The sequence below is a fragment of the Akebia trifoliata genome, chromosome 1 (genome assembly GCF_017979445.1).
Source record: "Akebia trifoliata isolate Shusen 1 chromosome 1, ASM1797944v1, whole genome shotgun sequence".
NCBI lineage: Eukaryota > Viridiplantae > Streptophyta > Magnoliopsida > Ranunculales > Lardizabalaceae > Akebia > Akebia trifoliata.
The window spans coordinates 30798596-30819247 of NC_141375.1; the positions used below are offsets into that span (position 1 = coordinate 30798596).

At 36.6% G+C, this 20652-nt stretch overlaps 2 protein-coding genes across 4 annotated transcripts; both read left to right on the forward strand.

The window, feature by feature from the left end:
• The first annotated feature begins 958 nt into the window (after nt 1-958).
• Nucleotides 959-8599, forward strand: ZAP1 (zinc-dependent activator protein-1). Of its 2 annotated transcripts, none has more exons than XM_086451200.1 (6): nt 959-1446; nt 2580-2745; nt 4272-4832; nt 4930-5098; nt 5190-5348; nt 7802-8599. In XM_086451200.1, the coding sequence occupies exons 1-6, from the start codon at nt 1114-1116 to the stop codon at nt 8313-8315; spliced, it is 1902 nt and encodes a 633-aa protein (XP_086307326.1). In that variant the 5' UTR covers nt 959-1113; the 3' UTR covers nt 8316-8599. The 2 variants fall into 2 exon arrangements, with proteins under 2 accessions (XP_086307326.1, XP_086307323.1); XM_086451197.1 differs by having other exon boundaries at nt 960-1446; nt 2580-2774; nt 4262-4832.
• A 2886-nt stretch (nt 8600-11485) lies between these two features.
• LOC147411692 (uncharacterized) lies at nt 11486-20504 on the forward strand. 2 transcript variants are annotated; one of them, XM_086451206.1, is made up of 7 exons: nt 11486-11845; nt 15461-15950; nt 16032-16787; nt 16872-17654; nt 17816-17906; nt 18044-18205; nt 19887-20504. In XM_086451206.1, the coding sequence occupies exons 1-7, from the start codon at nt 11840-11842 to the stop codon at nt 20263-20265; spliced, it is 2667 nt and encodes an 888-aa protein (XP_086307332.1). In that variant the 5' UTR covers nt 11486-11839; the 3' UTR covers nt 20266-20504. The 2 variants fall into 2 exon arrangements, with proteins under 2 accessions (XP_086307332.1, XP_086307337.1); XM_086451211.1 differs by having other exon boundaries at nt 11491-11845; nt 18047-18205.
• Nucleotides 20505-20652: the final 148 nt, after the last annotated feature.

Below are 20652 nucleotides of genomic sequence, written 5' to 3' on the forward strand. Positions count from 1 at the left end.
TCGAAACAACAAGCTTGTTGTTTCATTGGTTCCAAAGCAACAAGCTCATCACTTTATTATTTCTAATCTTAAAAGAAAGTAAAGAGTTTGTTATTGTGAAGAAACGAACAAAGCAACTACTTCGTTATTAAATCAAAACTCAAATATATACAAAAATTAAAAAAATTAAAAAAATTAAAATAAAAAAGAGAGAGAGAGAGAGAGAATAACCTACCTCCACAGTTTAGGACTATCATTAGTTTCTTGAGACAAAATCATGTTCAAAGCAAGTGTTGTCCTCTAAATCACAAATTCTATTTAATTGTTCAAAGTAAAAAAATTGAAACCCTAAAAAATAAAGGATAAATTTTTTGCTCATAATCTCACAGGATTCCCTCCATTGCGTGACATGTGAAATCTAACGACGATAATTTTATATACTAGGAATGCTCTCAATACATGTGGGCTAGTGTGATTGATCGATTCTAAATCCCGTGAGATCTGTGAGGAAAAAATTTATAATAAATGAAAATTTCGAAATAAAAAATCATTAGAGCTTTAAATGTAAGAAATGTTTAGAAGCACAAAAAGGATTTTTATTTTTTTTACATTTGACCATGAAGATATTTTGTGTGTTTTAATTTAGGAATAAAGTTTTACCAATAAAGTTGTTATCACCCAATAAGTAATTTTCCCTACAAAAATGTAAAAAAAAAATCACTATTTTTCCATTCTAGAATTCTAATCGTTGATATTTCATACGAAGGTAATTCCACTCATAACGTGAATCACACGTGCCATCGGTATCGAAACCAGCTTTCCGTTACAACTTGTAACAATAATACCCTTCACAAGGGTGTTTCAGTAATTTTAAGCCAATTGTAAAGCAAATTGTGTCTTAATAGCGAAAATATGAAAACTCAGAGGATATTTTCGTCAAATGATCTCTTAAATCTGAAGTGAACTAGTCCACTGCGTCGGGTCTGAGCCTCTGACAAGCTACCAAAACACACAATCGGACAAATTAAATACCTAAAATGCCCTCATAATCGGACTTGATTCTTCGTTCCTTCTCTTCTTCGTCGCTACTTCGTTTCTCTCTGTCTCTCTATTACTTCTCTCAGAGTCTCGATAATGGAGGAGAATGTGAAATCTGAGCTTGAAGATCCTCATAGAACAGCTCATGAATCTGAAACCAGAGCTTACGAGCTTCAATTTGAGAGCTTTAATGGCGGAAACGGTTTGATTTCTTGTTCTAATAATGCTTTAATGGAAGAAGATCCAAAGAGGAACGTTTTTTCTGTGAAATCTATTTCTAGGGATTTCTCTGGTTCCGGATCGAATGCTGCGAGGTACAGATTGATGTCTCCAGCGAGCCTTCCGATCTCAAGATCGCCATGTTTGACGATTCCTCCTGGTTTGAGCCCGACAACGTTGCTTGATTCTCCTGTTCTTCTCTCAAATATGGTCAGTTTTCGTTTTGAAATTTTGAAAATTTCCTACTTTAGTTGAAGATTTTGAGGTAAATGATATGTTTAAACGATAATCGAATCAAATCGAATGTCTTAATTGGATTAATTTGTGAAACTTCGAGTTCGCATTTCGTTTCACGTCCATCTCTCGGTATTTTTCGTATAGTAGACCTAATTTTATAATACTTTGAGTTGAGTTCTTTGTGACGTAATCGAATCAAATGTTCTTTGTTGTTTATTAATTTATGAAACTTTTAGTTCTCTTGATCACCCTTTTCTCTCAATTGGGAATCTGGATTGGAGTAGTTGGGGGAAATTCAACCTAAGCCGTTAGTTAGATTCTGATACCCACTTTCTACTATTTTTTTTTTTTTTGGGGGGGGGGGGGTTGTACCCTACTTCCTTTATGCTTGTATGTTATGGTCTGACTTTTTTAAGTATCTTCCTTTGGTACAAACTTGAATTGAGAATCTGTCTTTCTCTTAAATGTCTCAACTTTTCTTGTTAATATGGAAAAGTGTTTATTTTATCTTCACATAATGCATCTTTCTTTTGTAAGTGTTCTGTTTTCTTGTTTGTCTTGGCCCATGTATACAAGAATGGAAGAAGATAGGGAAAAAAATGTAAAGATGGAGATTGATTTATATGGATGGGAATTTGGTTCTTCAGTAATTGAAATATTGAGATGTATGTGAAGTAGCTTTTAGAAAGAAAGAGGGGTGTCTCCAATGAAGGAGAAAGAAGTGAGTGAATGGGTATTACTCCTTTCTTGGATTATGTGGTTCTGTTTTAGATATCTCTTTTGGTTTGTCTCTTATCTTGCTCTGTGGTGACTTAAGACTTGTTATATAACTGTTTTTAAAGGATCTTTGAGAGGTTTGTCAGATTACCCATCAATGGTTTATTCATTTCCTTGAGGATTCACAAGTGATGAAACAAATGACTGATGCTAATGTTTTTACTATTTATACAGCATGGTCATTAAGGTTGCAAGAATCCAAATTGCCATTGTACTTTGTTGTTTTTTAAGATTTCTATTAGTGCCTTCCACTATAGTAGGCATCACTTAATGAGCGAAAAAAGCTTCTTAATCAATAATTTCAATAAAATTTCTTCTTGGTCTTGCAGGCAGAACCTTCACCAACAACTGGTACCTTCCACAAGCCTCAAGTCATGCATGACAGTGTTGTTTCCGAGGCATTCTCTTCTCTGAGGGACACTTCAAATAGCAGTACTTATGATGAAAGAAGTTATGGCAACTTTGAGTTTAAACCTCACACTAATTCTAGCTCAGGTCCAGGCCTATCATCATTGGGACCTTTGGTAACTTTTTAATGAATTAGAATTTAGTTGAATAAAACCAAGTTTTGCTTATGAAAATTGCTAACAAACTTCTACTTTTTATGGATGGTGTATTTCTCTTGATCAAATGATTGTATATCATGAATTTCATGGATAAATGCTTTATTATGTCCTTTAGTGCAACATACTATCTTATGGCAGTGCATATTGAGTCACTGAGGCTACCACACTATAAATTTGTAAAGTTAAGCGATCCTGATGGATAATATATGGAATGGAGATGAAACATTGTCCCTTTAGATTATGAGGTGTCCAGAATCGGTTTCTTAATCTTTTGGCATTTTATCATTCTTCCAGCTAAAGGGTTGGTAAGGGGTGCCATTAGGTCTATTTGCGGGAGAGGCTGTCTCTTTTGGGGGATTCTTCTCCTTGATTTGTTTTGAAAAATATGGAAGGAAATTGAATCACAAGATCTTCATTAAATTGAGTTGTTTCAAACTTGACTCTTTAGGCTGTAAGAAAGCATCCCATCATTAAGCATGTTCATCTTTAGGAAAGAGTTCTGGTGTGTTAGGATTAAAATTTGGTTATAGATTTGGTAGGCAGCAGATGAATGTGTAACAAAGGGTGAGAAGTATTAAGATATCTAATAAATTCCGGAGAGCACCATTAAACTATATTTGATGTCAGCTATTCGGGACTATCAGAGCATTGGGCTTATGGGTTTAACCAGGTGTAGATTTAAAATGTTTCTTTCTTGTCCAATTGGCTTTAGAGATCCTAAAAAAGTTGTGACTAGAGATGCATTAGAAAGCAATATATTCTTTTTTGAATTTTGTAAGGATCAATTAATTGTAGAAGACAAGTTGCAATTTTGCATGACACAATGAGATTGGTCCTGGAAAGAAAATATGCCACGTGGATTTGCTTTCATTGCTGATGCAAGTTTAGGATTTCTACTGACATTTACTTTTATATATTTTTCTTTTTTCTCGTGTCCCAAGTTAGACTAGTGATGTAGGAGATCCGCCGCCTGGAGAGTGGAAGCTAATATTCACTGGAGTGCCATATAATCTTTAGAGAATGAAACCCTATAAATGAAGTAGTAGGAAACAAAGATCATTGAAACTTCAGCTAACATCATTGTGTCTGCTTCACTTGAATCTTTGTGATGAGGGCCACTGAACCTATTTGATGGCATCTTGATCATATTCATATGTAATATGAAACTTAATGCTTGGTGGACCAAAATTTCTCAATGAACTTGGACTGTCATAGGACTCCTTTGTGTCAGTTGTCCATAAATCATGGAGGAATGACTGAAATTTGTTCGCTAGACTCGATCTGTCCCATTTTTGAATGTCTCTCAACCTGGAATGTACATCTATAACCATAGGGAAAGATGATAGTCTCTCTCACTAAAGTTGTTCCTTGATGATATTTTGCACTAGAATACCTGGACTGTGCTTTGGATTTTTGGTTGCCTGATGTTCTTTTATTGTTTCAAGGCTTCTACAGGTTTGAACCACCAGAAGTGCGAGTCATTTGTGCAAGTCCAAGGTCAATGCCAGTCTCAGACATTTCCATCCTCACCTTCGGTTAAAAATGAGAATATGGGAGCCTCCTCGCATGAATTGACTCTATCTGTAACCACTTCAAATCCACCAGTTTACATGGTGACATCAAGAGGTGGTGTAACAGCTGAAGTTGCTTCGAATGAGCAGTGGCCAAGACAGGGTTCGGACAGCGGGGTCCAAACAATGCAATCTGACCATAATGGGACTAGTCCTTTGATAGCAACTGAGAGATCATCAGAAGATGGATATAACTGGCGAAAATATGGGCAGAAACATGTTAAAGGATGTGAATTTCCTCGGAGCTATTATAAATGCACACATCCTAACTGCCAAGTGAAAAAGCAATTGGAACGCTCTTATGATGGCCAGATTACAGATATTATCTACAAGGGAAAGCATGATCATCCTAAACCTCAGCCTAGCCGTCGAATGGCAGTTGGAACAATTCTGTCTATCCAAGAAGAAGGATCTGATAGGTTTTCCCCTTTAAATGACACAGAAGGTAAGCAAATAAAATCATCACTGTTAATTGTTCTGGACAGCTCTTTGAATACATTTCTTGGTTACTTTATCTTTTATTTACACCCTCGTATTTACAGACAAGTCATCAAATGAGCATGGCCAGACATATCAAATTGAACCAAATGGTACCCCTGACCTTTCTCCTGTTAATGAAAGTGGCAATAATGTAGAAGGCACAGGTGCACAATCAAACATTATTGTCAATGATGTTGATGATGACGATGATGATCCAGAATCTAAACGCAGGTGCGTTAAGTTAAATATTGAGACTACTCAAACTTTGCACTTGCGTGTGTGCTAACCCTCAATTGAATTGTTAAAAAAAAATTATGAGCAGGAAGAAAGACCTTGGTGGTGTAGATCTTACCCATATGGGTAAAGTTACCCGGGAACCACGCGTTGTTGTCCAAACTCTAAGTGAGGTTGATATACTGGATGATGGGTACCGCTGGCGCAAATATGGGCAGAAAGTGGTAAAAGGGAATCCTAATCCAAGGTATGTGTTAATATGGTTGATAAGACATGTAGTAGAGAAAAGTTTATGTATGGGAGTTTTCTCTCTTTATATATGGATGTGTTTTTTACCTTTCAAAAAAAATATGGATGTGTTTTGCACTTGAAAGCACTTTGTCAGACATTGATACATGGTTCTGGTGTTGCATTGATAATCGTTGTTAAGACTTAAGAAGTACATGGGGATCCAACGCTGTACTGCAGTCATGGCAAGTTGAACCATTTCCTTGAGTTGGATTAGTCTAGGTCAGATCAAGGTAGCAATTCTCCTTGGAGGCCATCTCATCCTCCCTTTAATAAAATCATTTCATTTATCGGAAAAAAACCCCCACAAGAAAGCAATTGTGAGGATTTGATCCTGTGTTTGTTTCTTATAAAGATGTTTGAAGTGAAAAATAAAGGTTGATCTTTTTTATTATTTTTTTGGAAGAGAGTGCACACATTGCCGCAACATACACCAGTAGTCAACCTTTTTGGTGTGAAAATATGTGGGAAAAGTTTATGATGCTCAATCAATGGAAGACAATTGTGAAATTTGCATGACTATTTCCAACAGTTCATTGCTTCTTAGCCATTATTATGTCACTAACTTTAATATTTGAAACTATTTATTATATGTACATTTCTTTTGTTGGTTGTGATTGAACACCCGGGTTCCTAGTTTTCTATCCTTGATTCCTGCTTTGTTTCTTTACTGATCATTTTGGGATTCTTTATAAAGACTCATTTGCATCTTGAGTTTTTTTTATTATCGGTAATTTGCATCATAAGTTCAGGTGCATGGTGTAGTTTTATGCGATCTTTTTTGTGGACATTTCTCACATAGCCTATCATTTGTCCAAAGGCTTATATTATAGCACAAGATCTTTTGGGATCTCGGTTGATGTATGGAAATCTCAGTGCAGAAAGTAGGGGTTCTCCTTGAACTTCCAGAGAAACCCAGAATTTGTCCTTTTTATTTAGTAGCCAAAATTCCATCACATATGCGCAAGTTAAATTTATATATCTGCAGCTTGACCTTTCCTGGTTCTAAAAGAGCTTGCTTTTAGTTCCTTATCAACACGAACTGGAACTACCCAAGACAGGGTCAATTTTTATTCTATGTTAAGGGATGGCTGTTAGAGAGTTGCTATTATTAGGAATCTAATAATGGAAGTTTCTATCACCGAGGATTATTAAAGAGTTTTATTGATTGGGAGGACTATAAAAGGTTGTAAGTGAACTATTGGAAAGAGCTTTGGATGATTATTCATCTGACTAAGATGTGAACTCCCTTGAAAGAGGTCAGTGGCTCCCTCCACCAGGATGGTTCTTCATCCTTTTTGTTGGTTTTGCTTCAGAAATCCTTGTGTAACAGTTATGAGTGTTACACAAACTCTCCTAAAAGTGAACTTGGATTGCCAAATAGGAATTCTCCCATATAAACCAGTTTCATATTTCTATAAATTATTTAACTGTGAAATAACCATACTAAACTGAGATAACAAATAAAATAGTCATCCTCTTCCTCATGGCATTATCCCAAACTTCCAAAATTATAATTCATCTCACCCTTCATTCGTTTTTCTTTTGTTTCCTTAAGCAACATTTTGCTGCGAGTAGTTACTGCTTGTCTGCATCATTCTCCCCCATTCCCATGTGTTGCAAATCTCAATTTTTTTATCTGATCTTCTTTCACCTCCATACCTTTTCTCCCTCTTAATTCTCCCTTGCACACATGTAACCCTATGTCCATATTGTAGTAGGAAGAATGCATACTACATCCACAGTGACACTCCTGCAGCAGGTGTAGGAGATAATTGCAAACAACTCCTCAAATATATTTTGCTTAAACCTTCTCCATTCATTACTTGCGTTTATGTGTGAGCTGCCAACTTCAGCTGCCACTTAGCAACAACTCAATCTCTATATGTTTCTTGTTCTTCCACTAGCCTAACAAAATTTGTTGCTGAACCCACGTACTGCATTTCGTTTTCCCTTTTTTTTTAATGAGTTCAGATCGTACGCACCCAGGGTGGAGGATTGAAATCCTCCTCCTACACCTCAATACATGCCACATAAGCCACAATTCAAGGAAATTTTAAAAAGGAGATATTTTAGGCATTAATTCCTTGGATTGTGGCTTACGTGGCATGTATTGAGGTGTGGGAGGGTTTCAATCCTCCACCCTGGGTGCAAAAGACCTGGACTCTTTTTTACTAAGTAGTTTACTGCTTTAAAATAGTATCACCTAAAAGGTACTGGCTACTTTTCTTCTCAAGTTTCTCTCGATCTTCTTTTATTAAGCTCCTGCCCGCAGAAAATCTTGCATCACCAATGCATGTTGCTGTATGTTTCTGAGGATCCTTCCAGGATATACCCACAATCTTTTGGATAAAATTTATTTATTATTGTCTTTGATATCTATGATGATTTTTATCCTTCTTTGTTATGTAGGAGTTACTACAAATGCACAAATGCTGGATGCCCAGTTAGAAAACATGTGGAGAGGGCATCACATGATCCAAAAGCTGTTATAACCACATATGAGGGAAAGCATAACCATGATGTTCCAGCTGCAAGGAATAGTACCCATGATCAAGCAAGGCCTGCAGTTTATAATACAACTTCGAATGGCATGTTAAGGACTAGATCTGAAGAAATTGACACAATTAGCCTTGATCTTGGTGTTGGGATTAGCTTGAATCCCGAAAATAGATCAATTGAGAAGCAGCAAACAATGGATGGAGAATCTGTCAATAGTCAATCCCACATTGCCAATCCTAGTAGTAGTAAGGTGATACAAGGTGGAGCCCCAATTTTGGCATATACCAGTGGTTTGAATGATGGCACAGATCAGTATGGATCAAGGGAAGGCCGGGCTGAAAGCTTTAGCTTCGAGACAGGACCATTAAACCATTCCTCTAACCCATATCGGCAGAACATGGGAAGATTAATAATGGGTCCATAGGATTGTCCAATGTGTTCCTGCAATAATAAAATGTGTGGATGTTCTTCATGAAAAAGCCAAATACATTCTTGTTGAAAATATAAACCCATACAGCTCTCTGAAATTCCTATCTCAGAGCTGTTGCTTCTTTATTAACTGACCCAACAATCACCTTCTCCTGTCTATTAAGCTGTTTCTTACTGCATATTTTGTTAACCTTGTAAACTGAAGACTTATGTATAGATATTATATCAAATTAATATATAGATAACCTTTTTTTTTATCACCAAAGACAATTATGTGCCAGAGGCATTGCCCCGATCACCAATGGGTAGTGGGCAACAACTCTTTCACTCAACTTCTTCATCTCCCACCTCAGCCTCAATACCCAATAAATAAGCAAAAAAGACGAGTCTTCTATCGAAAAGCCTCGCAAGAACGACCTCCACATCGCACGAACAACCTCCACAACCACCGTTTTGAGATTGCTTTGATGCCAAAGATCAAGATCCTTTGTTAGGTGTTCTCGAAGGCCTAAATTAAATCATTTATTCCTCAGTTTGACACTGGAAGATGAGAAAAATTATGATATATATGACAACGTGTGTTTCTCGTTGTAATCACAGAAGGCATACTAGAAGAAACTGATTTGTGTACTATTTGAAGACGTTTGACGAAGAACTCATACTCTTTTGTGCATTTTGACTCAAAATATTGATATATTTTTTAGTTAAGTATAGATATGTTTTATTGAAGAAAGAGGAGATTGGGAAGACCTGACTAATTATAAAAGAGTGTTGAATCTAATCTGGAGTCAAAAACATAAAATCCCATTTAAACACTAATTTTTTTTTTTTTTTTTAATCAATCAAATGACTTTCACCAAGAGAAAACCACCTTTATATGTTAATGATCATTGGCTGAAGTGCTTGTTCATTCCTTTTAAAGGTTCTCCTATCCCTTTCCTTCAGGTCCAAACAACAGATTGTAATTTCTTTACATAACATGACAGACTAGAGAAAAACCCAATTCGTACAAAATAAGGATTGGAAGTGGGACCAAATCTATTTAATGAATGGTAACATATCAACAAAATTCATCATTCACCTTACAAATAATACAATTGTTTTAAGTATAGTGAATCCCCTTCTAAATAAGTGATTCAAAATCCTATTCATCCAAAGTGGCTAGCCAAATGAAAAGATACATATTCTAAAAGGAACTTTGTGGCCCCAAATGGAGGTATTGAGAAAACCCACATAAGAGGTGGGTATTGAGGATGAGTAAATTCTTCAAACAATTTATCAATTCTTCTGACTCGTTCTTTGTTTCAGTTCCCAAATTTGCAGAGAAGGAAAAAAACTATTGAGACCGACTTTGAAGCAGGGGCAGCCCACTTCAAACTTTGGTAGAACCGTCTTCGCTACATGACACTTGGCTATTTCTTATTTATTTCACATCCCTACTTTTACATCAATATTTGTGATTCCTCTTTGGATACACCACATGTAATCCAAAGGAAAGGGTTCCACCAAAATTTTGAAACGGGCTGCCCGCTTTAAAGTTAGCACCCAAATGCATTCATGGATTGCTGATGAGTGGGAACTGTGAACGATGTAGCATGATGCATGCATGCATGCATGTGTGCTGATGGTGCCATGAACAATGCATCAGCATCATTATCCTGTTTTATTAATTTTGGGGTGGGTAAGGAGGACTTGAAACCTCAAATTTGCATGGTAATATGTGAACAACTGAGCCATGGATCCAAGTCCAGCACCATCAGACTTTGATGTGCTCAATTCTGATTTTATATTTCCAGTCTTACCATTTATCCATATTAATGAATATGTTTTGTGGTGCACCAGTATTCTACTCCATGAATCACAGTTTTTCTTTGCTATGTAGGTGTGTGAAACCATGTCTTGGACCCATGTCTGACATTATCACTCAGCAGTCTCTTCTACCAATTTTGCAAGAAAATTATCCCTCAATGGATTGTGAGTCACATGGTACTCTATAAATTGTTGAGTGTTTATTTTCCTCTTTTCTCGGGTGTGTCATACTCAAGTTAAACCCCATGACCCTCTTATATTCATAGTTCTCCCTTCTCCAACAAATCGGTCTTTGGGGTAAATGGTTGTCAACATGGTATACCCTAGTTAAGATTTTTGACCCTTTTATATTCATAGTTTCCCCTTCTCCAATAGATCGATCTTTTGGGGTAAGTGGTTGTCAACATAAACAAGTCTCTCTTTAACTAATTCAAAGGATAACATCCTTTTCAATATCCGTTTTCAAATGAGATAAGAGTTTTACTTTCATCATCATTAACCATTCAAGGTAAAACTATTGACATGCTTTATTTGTTACATGTTGGGAATTTTCGTAGAGTCAAGGAGTGCGACCATAGAGACTAGCCCCAACCACCCAAAAGAGGATGTATGATACCCTGCATTCTAAAATATATATATAAAAAAAGGATAATGAGAAAGAGGAAGAGAGAGGTAAGAGGGCCTACTTAAAGTTTTTCTTCGAAAAATCATTCATCGTCAACATCGTCGATAAAATTTATTTACGCTACCCTTAAACTTGAAGATTCTATCTACTTCAACCTTCAAGGAAACTTTTACCGTCCTCTTCAACCCTAAGATTCTATGTATTTCAATGTTCAAACCTCAAGAAGTAAAAAAATGATAAAATTTTGGATAGAAAAAATCAAGGATATTCAACGAGGGATTAAAGTGAGATTAAAAACATTGAATTGAACAATTAGGTTCAATAGGTTAAAAATAACTTACCAAGAACTTGAAGATGATGGGTTTGGGGAGGAAAATCAAGGGTTTTGATCACACGTTGAAAATGAGAGTATCTATGTTATTTTTTGTCATTCTATAGTCAAAGACTTAGGTCAAGGGGGGTATGTCATCATTTTGAAAACGCACGGGTATCTGAAATATTCAACAAAACGTGAGGGCCTTCGGGTTGCGCCGGCCCTACGTAATCCACCAGAGTTGCAGTTAAAACTTGAATGAGTCTCCCGGGCCTTATAGTAATTTCACCTCACAAGAAAGTTAGCTAGTGTTGTTTTGGTCAATGTACAAAATGTTGGAGGATATTTTCGTCAAATAGCATCTTAATTGATGGAACTAATCAAGTCAACGATGCCTGCTGTGACGATGATAAGCTACAAATATACGCAACCAGTCGGTTAAATACCTAAAATACCCCTTTTAACTGTACAAGATTCTTCGTTTAATCCCTTCATCCTCACTGCTTCTCTCTCCTCCCTTAGAAACAACTCATGAAGCAGAAATCAGAGTGAGAGCTCTAATGGCGGAAACGGGGCCAATTCTGAAAACGTCTTAGTGGACTAAGATTCAGAAAAAAAGGAACTATTTTTTCTGAAAATTCGGATTCTAGGGTTCACGGTGGTATCAGATCGAACGTTCGAGGTACAAATTGGTGTCTGGAGATAGAATTCCGATCTCTAGCCTCTATTGAGCGAAAACCTTTGCTTGATCCTCTTAATTCTTCTCTCGGACATGGAGGTTAGGGTCTCTGTTCAGATCTTTGATTAATTTCTTTAATTTTCTAGTAGTTTTTGCTGAATTCAATTGAGATTCAGTCGGATGTGTTTTTGTGGACTAAATTCATGAAATTTATTTGTTATTCAATCCTGTCTCCCAGTTTCTTATCGTGTTTGGTTAACTTCCCCTAATTCTGTAGTAGTTGTAGTTGAATATTTTGGGTCGTAATTGCAACTTTTAGCTTTCTTTGATGATGATTAAATTATGATAGTTTGAGTTCTAATCATTGTCCTTGTTTAGCTCGAAATCATCTCTCGCAATTGGATTCACTATGTAAGAATAAGCTGTGTTGAGTTGATTTATATATTTGCATAATTTTACATTTTTTTATTATTTGAAAGGCTTAACTACTGAGTAATTCATGTTGTAGTTTTTGGCTTTTTCGAAGCACATATATTTATGGAATGATAAAGTACGATTGTATTTTTAATAGGGGTCATTGGCTTTTTCAAAGCATATATATTTATGGAATGATAAAGTACGATTGTATTTTTAATAGGGGTCATATAACCCAACTGCAATAAGCATCCTAATGATAGGGGCAATAAAATTCCGCATTGTTACTTACCAATGTGCATAAAGATGGAATCATTGAAACAATCACCTTGAACTCCACCAACATTGGTTACATTGCAACAATTGTCATCAAAAGTTGAAACTGCAAGAAGTCTATTATTGTGTTCTTAGTAGAAAGCGTTACACTGGGTGAACAAAAGAATCTTTCCAAAACAAACTTTCCTATTGGGCTTGCAATCAGAATTTTTCCCAACTATTGGTGCCTTAGACAATCCTCAAATTTACATGATAGGTACATGCCTTAAGACACATTTAAAACACTTGGTTTTGAATGCCCTTGCTACCTAATCCTACATTCCACCAGAATGTTTTTGAGGCAATTATGATTTTATATGATATTTGGAATAAAAAAAGTTGAATCATGCTGCCATTGTTTAGCATTCAATGAATTTGGGAATCAATTTTTTGACCCTTTGGCATTTTATTCGTCTTCTCTGCTAAGATGGCAAAGTTGGGTAGGAGGTTGGCATGTAGGTCTGTTCATTGAAAGAGGTTGTTTCTTGTGTGGAACCTTTCCCCTTGATTTATTTTGAACCATATGGAAGGAAATGAATCACAAGATTGTCAATCAGTAAATAAGTTACAAGTTAAAAGAAATATCATTTCTAAAAGATTTTTTTAGCTTTTAAATGATTTAATGATTCCGTTATTCAACAAGTCTTCTTTATGAAAGATTTTTTGGGTGTTAGGCTTCAAATTTCGGTTACAAAGTTTGAAGGCAATTGCTGAAAGTGGAGAAAGGAGTGAGAAACCTATTAAGAAGTGTAATTAAACACCACCACGTCTAGGGACACTTAAAATATATTTTGGTTGCAACTGTCATGGAAAATTTCATAGCATTGGGCTAGTGGGTGGCACTACATTATAGACTGAGGTGGTATTATCTAGTCCAATTGGCTTAAAGATTGTAATGAAGTGGAGACTAGAGCTTTATTAGAAGTTGGATCTTTATTTATAAGAGTAAAAACACATAAAATAACATAGGAGGCTGAAGTGACCATTCTAGGGAAGCTGACAAAGAAAATGCAAAATTAATCCCCTCCCCCCCCCCCCAAAAAAAAAAAAAAAAAAAACTCACACATGCATGGTCCCATTTAAAGAAAAAATCCTCTAAAAAACAAATCCCTATACTCTTTGAATAAAGAAGACCATTGATAAACCATGTATTTATTTTTGAGAAAAATGTGTGGAAAATGATCCTTTTTGTCCTCTACGAAACTATCCAATGTTTGGCTATTAAATTCTTGGATGGGATCTTGGATTGCCAAATGAAGAAAGCAGGGAATGTGGACCTAGAAATATCTCACTGAGAAAATTCTCTGTCAATTCCAATCCCATCATTTGAATATGTCTTTTTTTCTTTCTTATGTATTAAGTTCCATTAGCAAGGTAGCCAATTTGTCATTTAGAGATTCAAAGCTAATCTTCACTAAGTCGTTGACTAGCTCTAGCTGTCAGTATTGAAAAGATAACTCTATGAAAGAGAATAGATTAGGTTCCTTAAACTTCAATCAGACCTGTGCATATGGTTCAAAATTTCAGCTTACACCATTCACTTTGCTTCACCTGAGTCTATGTAACTGATGACATACTAAAATCCATTTGATGGGAACGTGCCAACTAGCTTAGTTGGCAAAATCTTTGGGTGTTGGTATGATAGACCTGGGTTCAAACCCACTCGCACCCAAGTTATTGATCTCACAAAAAGAAAGCTTATCTAGTGGCAACACCAAAATTTTATCTTTCAAAAAGCAAATATCTATCTATCTATAGGTCATCTCAGTCATAGGTGATATGAACTCTAATGCCAAGTGGACCCGGATTCCCAAATTGAAGTTAAACTTCAAGGGATCAATGCTCATGCCAAATTCATATAGAAATTGCACTTGCACTTGCGTGTTGCCTTCCTAGTTCGGTTTTGCTTTTGTTTCAAAGTTAGCAGGTTAATCCTCTTTTGGTTAGAGAAAGGATTCTATGGAACTTGACTCCATTAGCTATTTGTTGGGGCCTATGAAAGGAAAGAAATTCTCATATCTTTAAAGGGAAGGATCACACACTTCAAGAGGTCATTATTTCCATTTTAGGCTTCTTGTTTATTTGGTGCTAGTTGTTTGCTGTCTTTTAAGGGCAATTCTTTGAGGACTTTACGTTGAGAGAGAGTTTTTCTTGCTTTTTGTTCAATGAGATAGGTTTCCTCAACCTCCTTTTTTTTCCTTTTAATATAATATTTACACTTAAAGAAAAAGCATGAAACCAGATAACGGGATCTGAGGATCTAGCATTAAAATTCACTGTATAACTGAGTTATGAAACTCTGTTTGGTGTATTTATTTTTGATAACCAGGATACACGTATGATCCATATTGAAAACCCAACCTGCTGTGTGACACTGGGTGACCCTTGCTACACAAGATACACCATGGTTGGGCATGTCACTAATATGAAATGTTCTTATGGTTCACTGGAGCAGAAGTAAATGTGGAGTATGTGTTTCCTCATTCAATGAGTACTACCCACTTATGTTCACTGTATCCCAAGAAATTCTCCTCCTGTAGGTAGATTCCTTGTTGTGAAGCTATTTTCTTTATTTTAATTCGGAATTTTCTAATCTCGAATGATGTTTGAAGCTCTCCATCAGACAAGCGGTTGAGATAAGAAGAACAATACAGATTTCGTTCAGATCCTTAGGTTGTGGTTTCAGCTGATCGGCTTTTGTTGTACTCTTGTTGGCCATCTCGGCCCCTTTTTTCTCAATGCATTCACTAATAAAAAATAAAAATAAAAATCGCAACCATTTGTTTGATGGAGAGCCTCAAAAATCATTTGAGGCTAGTGTATTTGTGTGTGACAGTAAGTTTGTTTAAGCATGTATCAACTCATACAAAGGCTGCTGATGCTATTATAATTGTGAAGTTGTATCCTGAACCTTCATTTTAACTGCACAGAGATGGTAGAAATGTGTGTTAGGTTCACTTTGCTAATGCTCTTTTATTGTTTCAGGCATCTGCAGGGTTTAGAAATGAGAATGTGGCTGCAGCTGCTTTAAATGAATTGACTCTATCAATAATTGATCCAAACCCATCAGTTGACATTGTTAATTCAAGATCTAGTGTTCCTACGGAAGTTTCTTCTGGTGAGTCGCATCAGAGACGAGGCTCGGACATTGGCACTCAAGCAACACCATCTGATCGTCCAGAAAATAGTCCTTTGATAGCAGATGCTAGATCATTGGAAGATGGATACAACTGGCGAAAATACGGGCAGAAACATATTAAAGGAAGTCAGTTCCCAAGGAGCTATTACAGATGCTCATATCCCAACTGCCAAGCAAAAAAGCAATTAGAACGATCTCACAATGGGCATACCACAGAGGTTATCTACAAGGGAAAGCATGATCATCCTAAACCTCGGCCTGGCAGTCCAACTGGTTCAATTTTATCTGTCGAAGAAGAAAGATCTGATAGATTTTCTTTTCCAAACAGCACAGAAGGTGAATGAAGAAACACTAGCTGCTAATTTTGACACCTTTTATTGATGAATTATTAATTTTGTGAAATTCTAATATTTGCAGACAAGTCATCAAATTTAAATGGCCAGACATCTCATCATACCAAGTCGAATGATGCTCCTAAAATTTCTCCTATTGTGGCAAGTGACAATGATGTAGAAGGTGCACGTGCCCAATTGAACAGGACTCGCGATGAGGTTGAGGATGATAATGATCCAGAATGTAAGCGTAGGTGCCTTAAGTTCAATAGTGAGGCAACTAGCAACATCAAGCAATGCAAGCCATCTGTGCTAGTGCAAGGAGAATCCCCGCCTCAGACATTCGTATCATCATCTTCAATTGAAAATGAGAATATGACAGCCTCCTCGCATGAATTGACTCTATCTATAACTATTCCAAATCCACTCGTTGACAAGGATACTTCAAGAGCTATTGTACCTTTCGAAGTTGACTTTGATGAAACGAGGGAGAGAGAGGGCTCAGATGGTGGGGTTCAACCAATGCGATCAACTCATAAAGGAACTAGTCCCTCGATAGCAACTGAGAGATTTTGGGGAGATGGATACAATTGGCGAAAATATGGGCAGAAGCAAATTAAAGGAAGTGAATTTCCTCGAAGCTATTACAGATGTACACATCCTAACTGTCAGGTGAAAAAGCAATTGGAACGATTTCACGATGGGAAGATTAAAGAGATTATATACAAGGGAAATCATGATCATCCTAAACCTCAGCCTAGTAGTCATATGGCAGCTGGTAGAATTCTTTCTTTCCAAGAAGAAAGATCTGATAGATTCCTATCTTTAAACAGCACAGAGGGTAATTGAAAATAAAAACTCTCCATCTAATTTGTTGTAGGTACTCTTCGTGGATATTTTCCTTTTTAACAATATATATTTGCAGACAAATCATCTAATGGACATGGTCAGGCATCTCATCATCATACCGAGCCAAATGGTACCCCAAATATTTGTCCTGTCGGAACAAGTGACACTGCTGCACAACGTGAAGATCTGCAATCAAGCATGATTGGTGATGAGGTTGAGGATGATGATGATGATTCGGAGTCTAAACGCAGTTGCCTTAAGTTCACTAAGGAGACCAACATCGATGCTTCTGCAGGGTCGAACCACCAGCAATGCAAACCGTCTGTTCAAGTTGAAGTTGAAGATCGGACTCCGATGGCTGTGTCCTCACCTTTAGTTAAAAATGAGAATATGGCGGGCCCCTCACATGAGTTGGCTCTATCTGTAATTGTTCCAAACCCACCAGTTTACATGGTTACTTCAAAAGGAATTGTACCCATTGAAGTTGACTCTGATGAGTCAAGGCAGAGACATGGCTCAAACAGTGAGTTTCGAGCAACGCAATCCAATCATAAAAGAACTAGTCCTTCAATATCACTGGAGAGATTGTTGGATAATGCGTATCACTGGAGAAAATACGGCCAGAAAAATATCAAAGGAAGTGAGTTTCCAAGAAGCTATTATAGATGCACATATCCTAACTGCCACGTGAAAATGCAATTGGTACGATCACATGATGAGCGAATTACAGAGATTATTTGTAAGGGAAAGCATGATCATCCTAAACCTCAACCTTGTAGTCGAATGGCAGTTGGTGCGATTCTGTCTATGCAACAAGAAGAAACATCAGATATATTTTCTTCTTTAAACAACACAGAAGGTAAGCTAATAAGCATCACCTTATTATTTTTAGTTGAACCTTTTTATGGGTTTGTTCCTTAAATACATTCTCATATTTGTTAGACATGTCAAATAATGGACATAGCCTTACATCTCTTCATGACAAGCTAACTGGTAACCCTGAGCTTTTTCCTGTTACAGCAAGTGATGATGATATTGAAGGTGCAAGTGAACAAGCAAACAAGACTGGTAATGAAGCCGAGGATGATAATGATCCGGAGTCTAAACGCAGGTGCCTAAGTTCAATGCAGAGATTACTTGAATTTTTTAGTTTTTGGTAGATAAAAACTTTTATTAAAGATAGATTATTTGAAATTTTCTGGCGCATCCTTATGCTAACTTCAGTTGTATTGTTGAAAATATTGGAAGCAGGAAGAAAGACATAGGTGATGTGCATATTACGCCATTTGGTAGAACAACCAAGGAACCACGTGTTGTTGTTGAAACTGAAAGTGCGGTTGATGCAGTGGATGACGGATACCGCTGGTGCAAATATGGGAGGAAAATGGTGAAAGGGAATCCTAATCCAAGGTATGTATTGTTTATCAGATACACACTTGTAGAAAAACTACACTTGGGTTGAAAAGGCAAGAGAAAAGGCTGAAAACAATGTGGGTTAGTAAGCAAAGATAATAAGAAACACGCCTTGACATAAGATAGCTCCTGATACAGATGAATAGTGAAATAAGATTGATGTTGTCAATCCTCATATTTGGGAACATGCATAATGATGATGATTTTGTTCATGTTGGACAATCTGGATAACTTTGAACTTGGTAAAATGAAATAATTGAAATATTTGAACAATGAGATTATTCAGGAATACACATCGAAACTGAAACTCTGGTTGTTATGGTTTTCTTTTATGAATGCTTCCATGAAATTTTGAGATATATATATATATATATATTTTGCTTTTCTTCTTTCACTATACATAGGGATCATTAAAGCTTGACCCCTCACTGAGTTACAGCAATGTAAAGGAGGCCATGGCACTAAAATCCCTACTTGGTCATGGTTCAAATGTTCCACCAAGTTGATAAGCACCCATCATTTTTCAGTCTTCCTCTCATGCCCAGTCACCTTACAATGCTTCAACCTACACCATAGTTGTCCTAACTCCTAACTGGTGCACTTATTATCTTCTATGTACTGCTAAATAGTTGATTGAGCATTTTCATTCTGTTGTAACTTTTAACTATGATTGTGAATGACACCCGACTGAAACTCACGATGTTGTCGCCATCATTATAGTAGACTATTCCCAAAATACCAAGTTAATAGTGTTTTTCTTCACGTTCCCTGTTAGCCTTAGATCTTGATATCTTCATTTGGAAAAATCCATTAGCTCTTCAATGGTTACCTCCCCCGATTAGAAAATCCAATAGATCTTTTTTTATTAAGTAAAATACAGAAGATATTCTCTGGTTGGTTCCTAGTTCAATTGATTTGTCTTATTCTGAGTGAGAGTTCAAGGAAGATGGTAAAATCATTTATGTTGGAATTTCCTCTTTGACTTGGGTTCATAGTGTAATCAGAATTAGCCGAGAATTCTGTTAGATCTTTGACAGCCCATTAGTGATTCCTTGACATTTTAGTGAGGTTCTTTGTAGCATCTTAGTGAGGATCTTCCTTTACACTGATTTTTCATGTTCTCTTGTACAAATGGGCTTCAACCTTCCTTTGCTTTTTATAAATGACTTTTTACCAATCAAAACAGTACCGATCTTTTATACCAAGTAGCTTAAATTGGAATCTGCTCGAGTTATTCAAGAACTCTGAATTCGTGGAAGAGCTCCTTTACCCAGAGTAACTCAACCTATGTATCAGTTAAGTAAACTTGTATGAAGCTTTGAAACAGTACTCAATTACACCAATATCTTTTCTTTTTTTTTGATAAGTTCAATTACACCAATATCTACTTATCCTCTTTTGTTCTCTTCCATTTTTCGACACCCTTCCTTGGTAAATATGCTTTCACTAATGCATGTTTGTCAACAAAACAGTAGTGTATCACTAGTTATTATTGCAGGATAGAATCCCAACTCCAAACACCTGTATGGGTACCATTCATTCCTCCTCTTATTTCATTTATTAATTGTTATTTGACACTTGATAAGGTTTACTATTGCAATCTAACGAGTAGGGTTACCTTAATGAATGTCTTTGAGATCTATGGAGATTCTTATCCTGCTCTCATGGTCTTATGTAGGAATTACTACAGATGCTCAAATGCTGCATGCCCAGTTAAGAAACACGTGGAAAGGGCATCTCACAATCCGAAAACAGTTATAGCTACTTACGAGGGGAAGCATAACCATGATCCACCCGCTGCAAGGACTACCAGCCATGACACAGCAGGACCCATGATTCATAATGCAGAAGGCAACACAATAACCCTTGACGTTGGGGTTGGGGTCAGCTCAAGTCCTGAAAATAGATCATGTGAGCAACCTCTGGATATAGTGCCTTTACAAAGCCAATCCCACATTGCTGGTCCGGAAACAACCCCAGTTTCAGCAATTAATTGTAATTCTAATGATAGTGCAGATCAAGACAGGTCAAGGAACGATGAGGGCCAAAAGCTTTAGGTTTGCCACTCTACCTTTTTAAAACCATTTGGAGAAGATGGAAAGTTGAGGGGTCCGTGAGATTGTTCAAAAGGATCCCACAAAAACAAAAATCGTGAATGATCATTCTTCACGTCTCTTATTGAAAATGTAGCGTCGTTTAAGATATTGTGGAGTTCTGTCGTAGAGCTGTTACTGTATTAATGCACCGAGGCAATTACTTTAGTCCGTAATCTATTTCTTACTGTAAATTTCATTAACTTTGTATCTTGATGATGTGTAAAAAAAACTAGTTAAAACTCATAAAAGGCCAACCTCGGATTATTTTACGAAGTCAGCAATTGAAACCAACGATTGACTAACCGGACCCAAGATTGAACAGATCTTTGCTCAATTGATCAAATGTTC

Excerpts from the sequence above, each read along its gene's own strand:
- ZAP1 (XM_086451197.1), top strand. The coding sequence starts at position 1,114 with ATGGAGGAGAATGTGAAATCTGAGCTTGAAGATCCTCATAGAACAGCT. Across the intron at positions 4,833-4,929 it reads CCCTTTAAATGACACAGAAG|ACAAGTCATCAAATGAGCAT; the intron begins GTAAGCAAATAA and ends TCGTATTTACAG. Across the intron at positions 5,099-5,189 it reads GATCCAGAATCTAAACGCAG|GAAGAAAGACCTTGGTGGTG; the intron begins GTGCGTTAAGTT and ends AATTATGAGCAG.
- LOC147411692 (XM_086451206.1), top strand. Across the intron at positions 15,951-16,031 it reads TTTTCCAAACAGCACAGAAG|ACAAGTCATCAAATTTAAAT; the intron begins GTGAATGAAGAA and ends TAATATTTGCAG. Across the intron at positions 18,206-19,886 it reads AAAGGGAATCCTAATCCAAG|GAATTACTACAGATGCTCAA; the intron begins GTATGTATTGTT and ends GGTCTTATGTAG.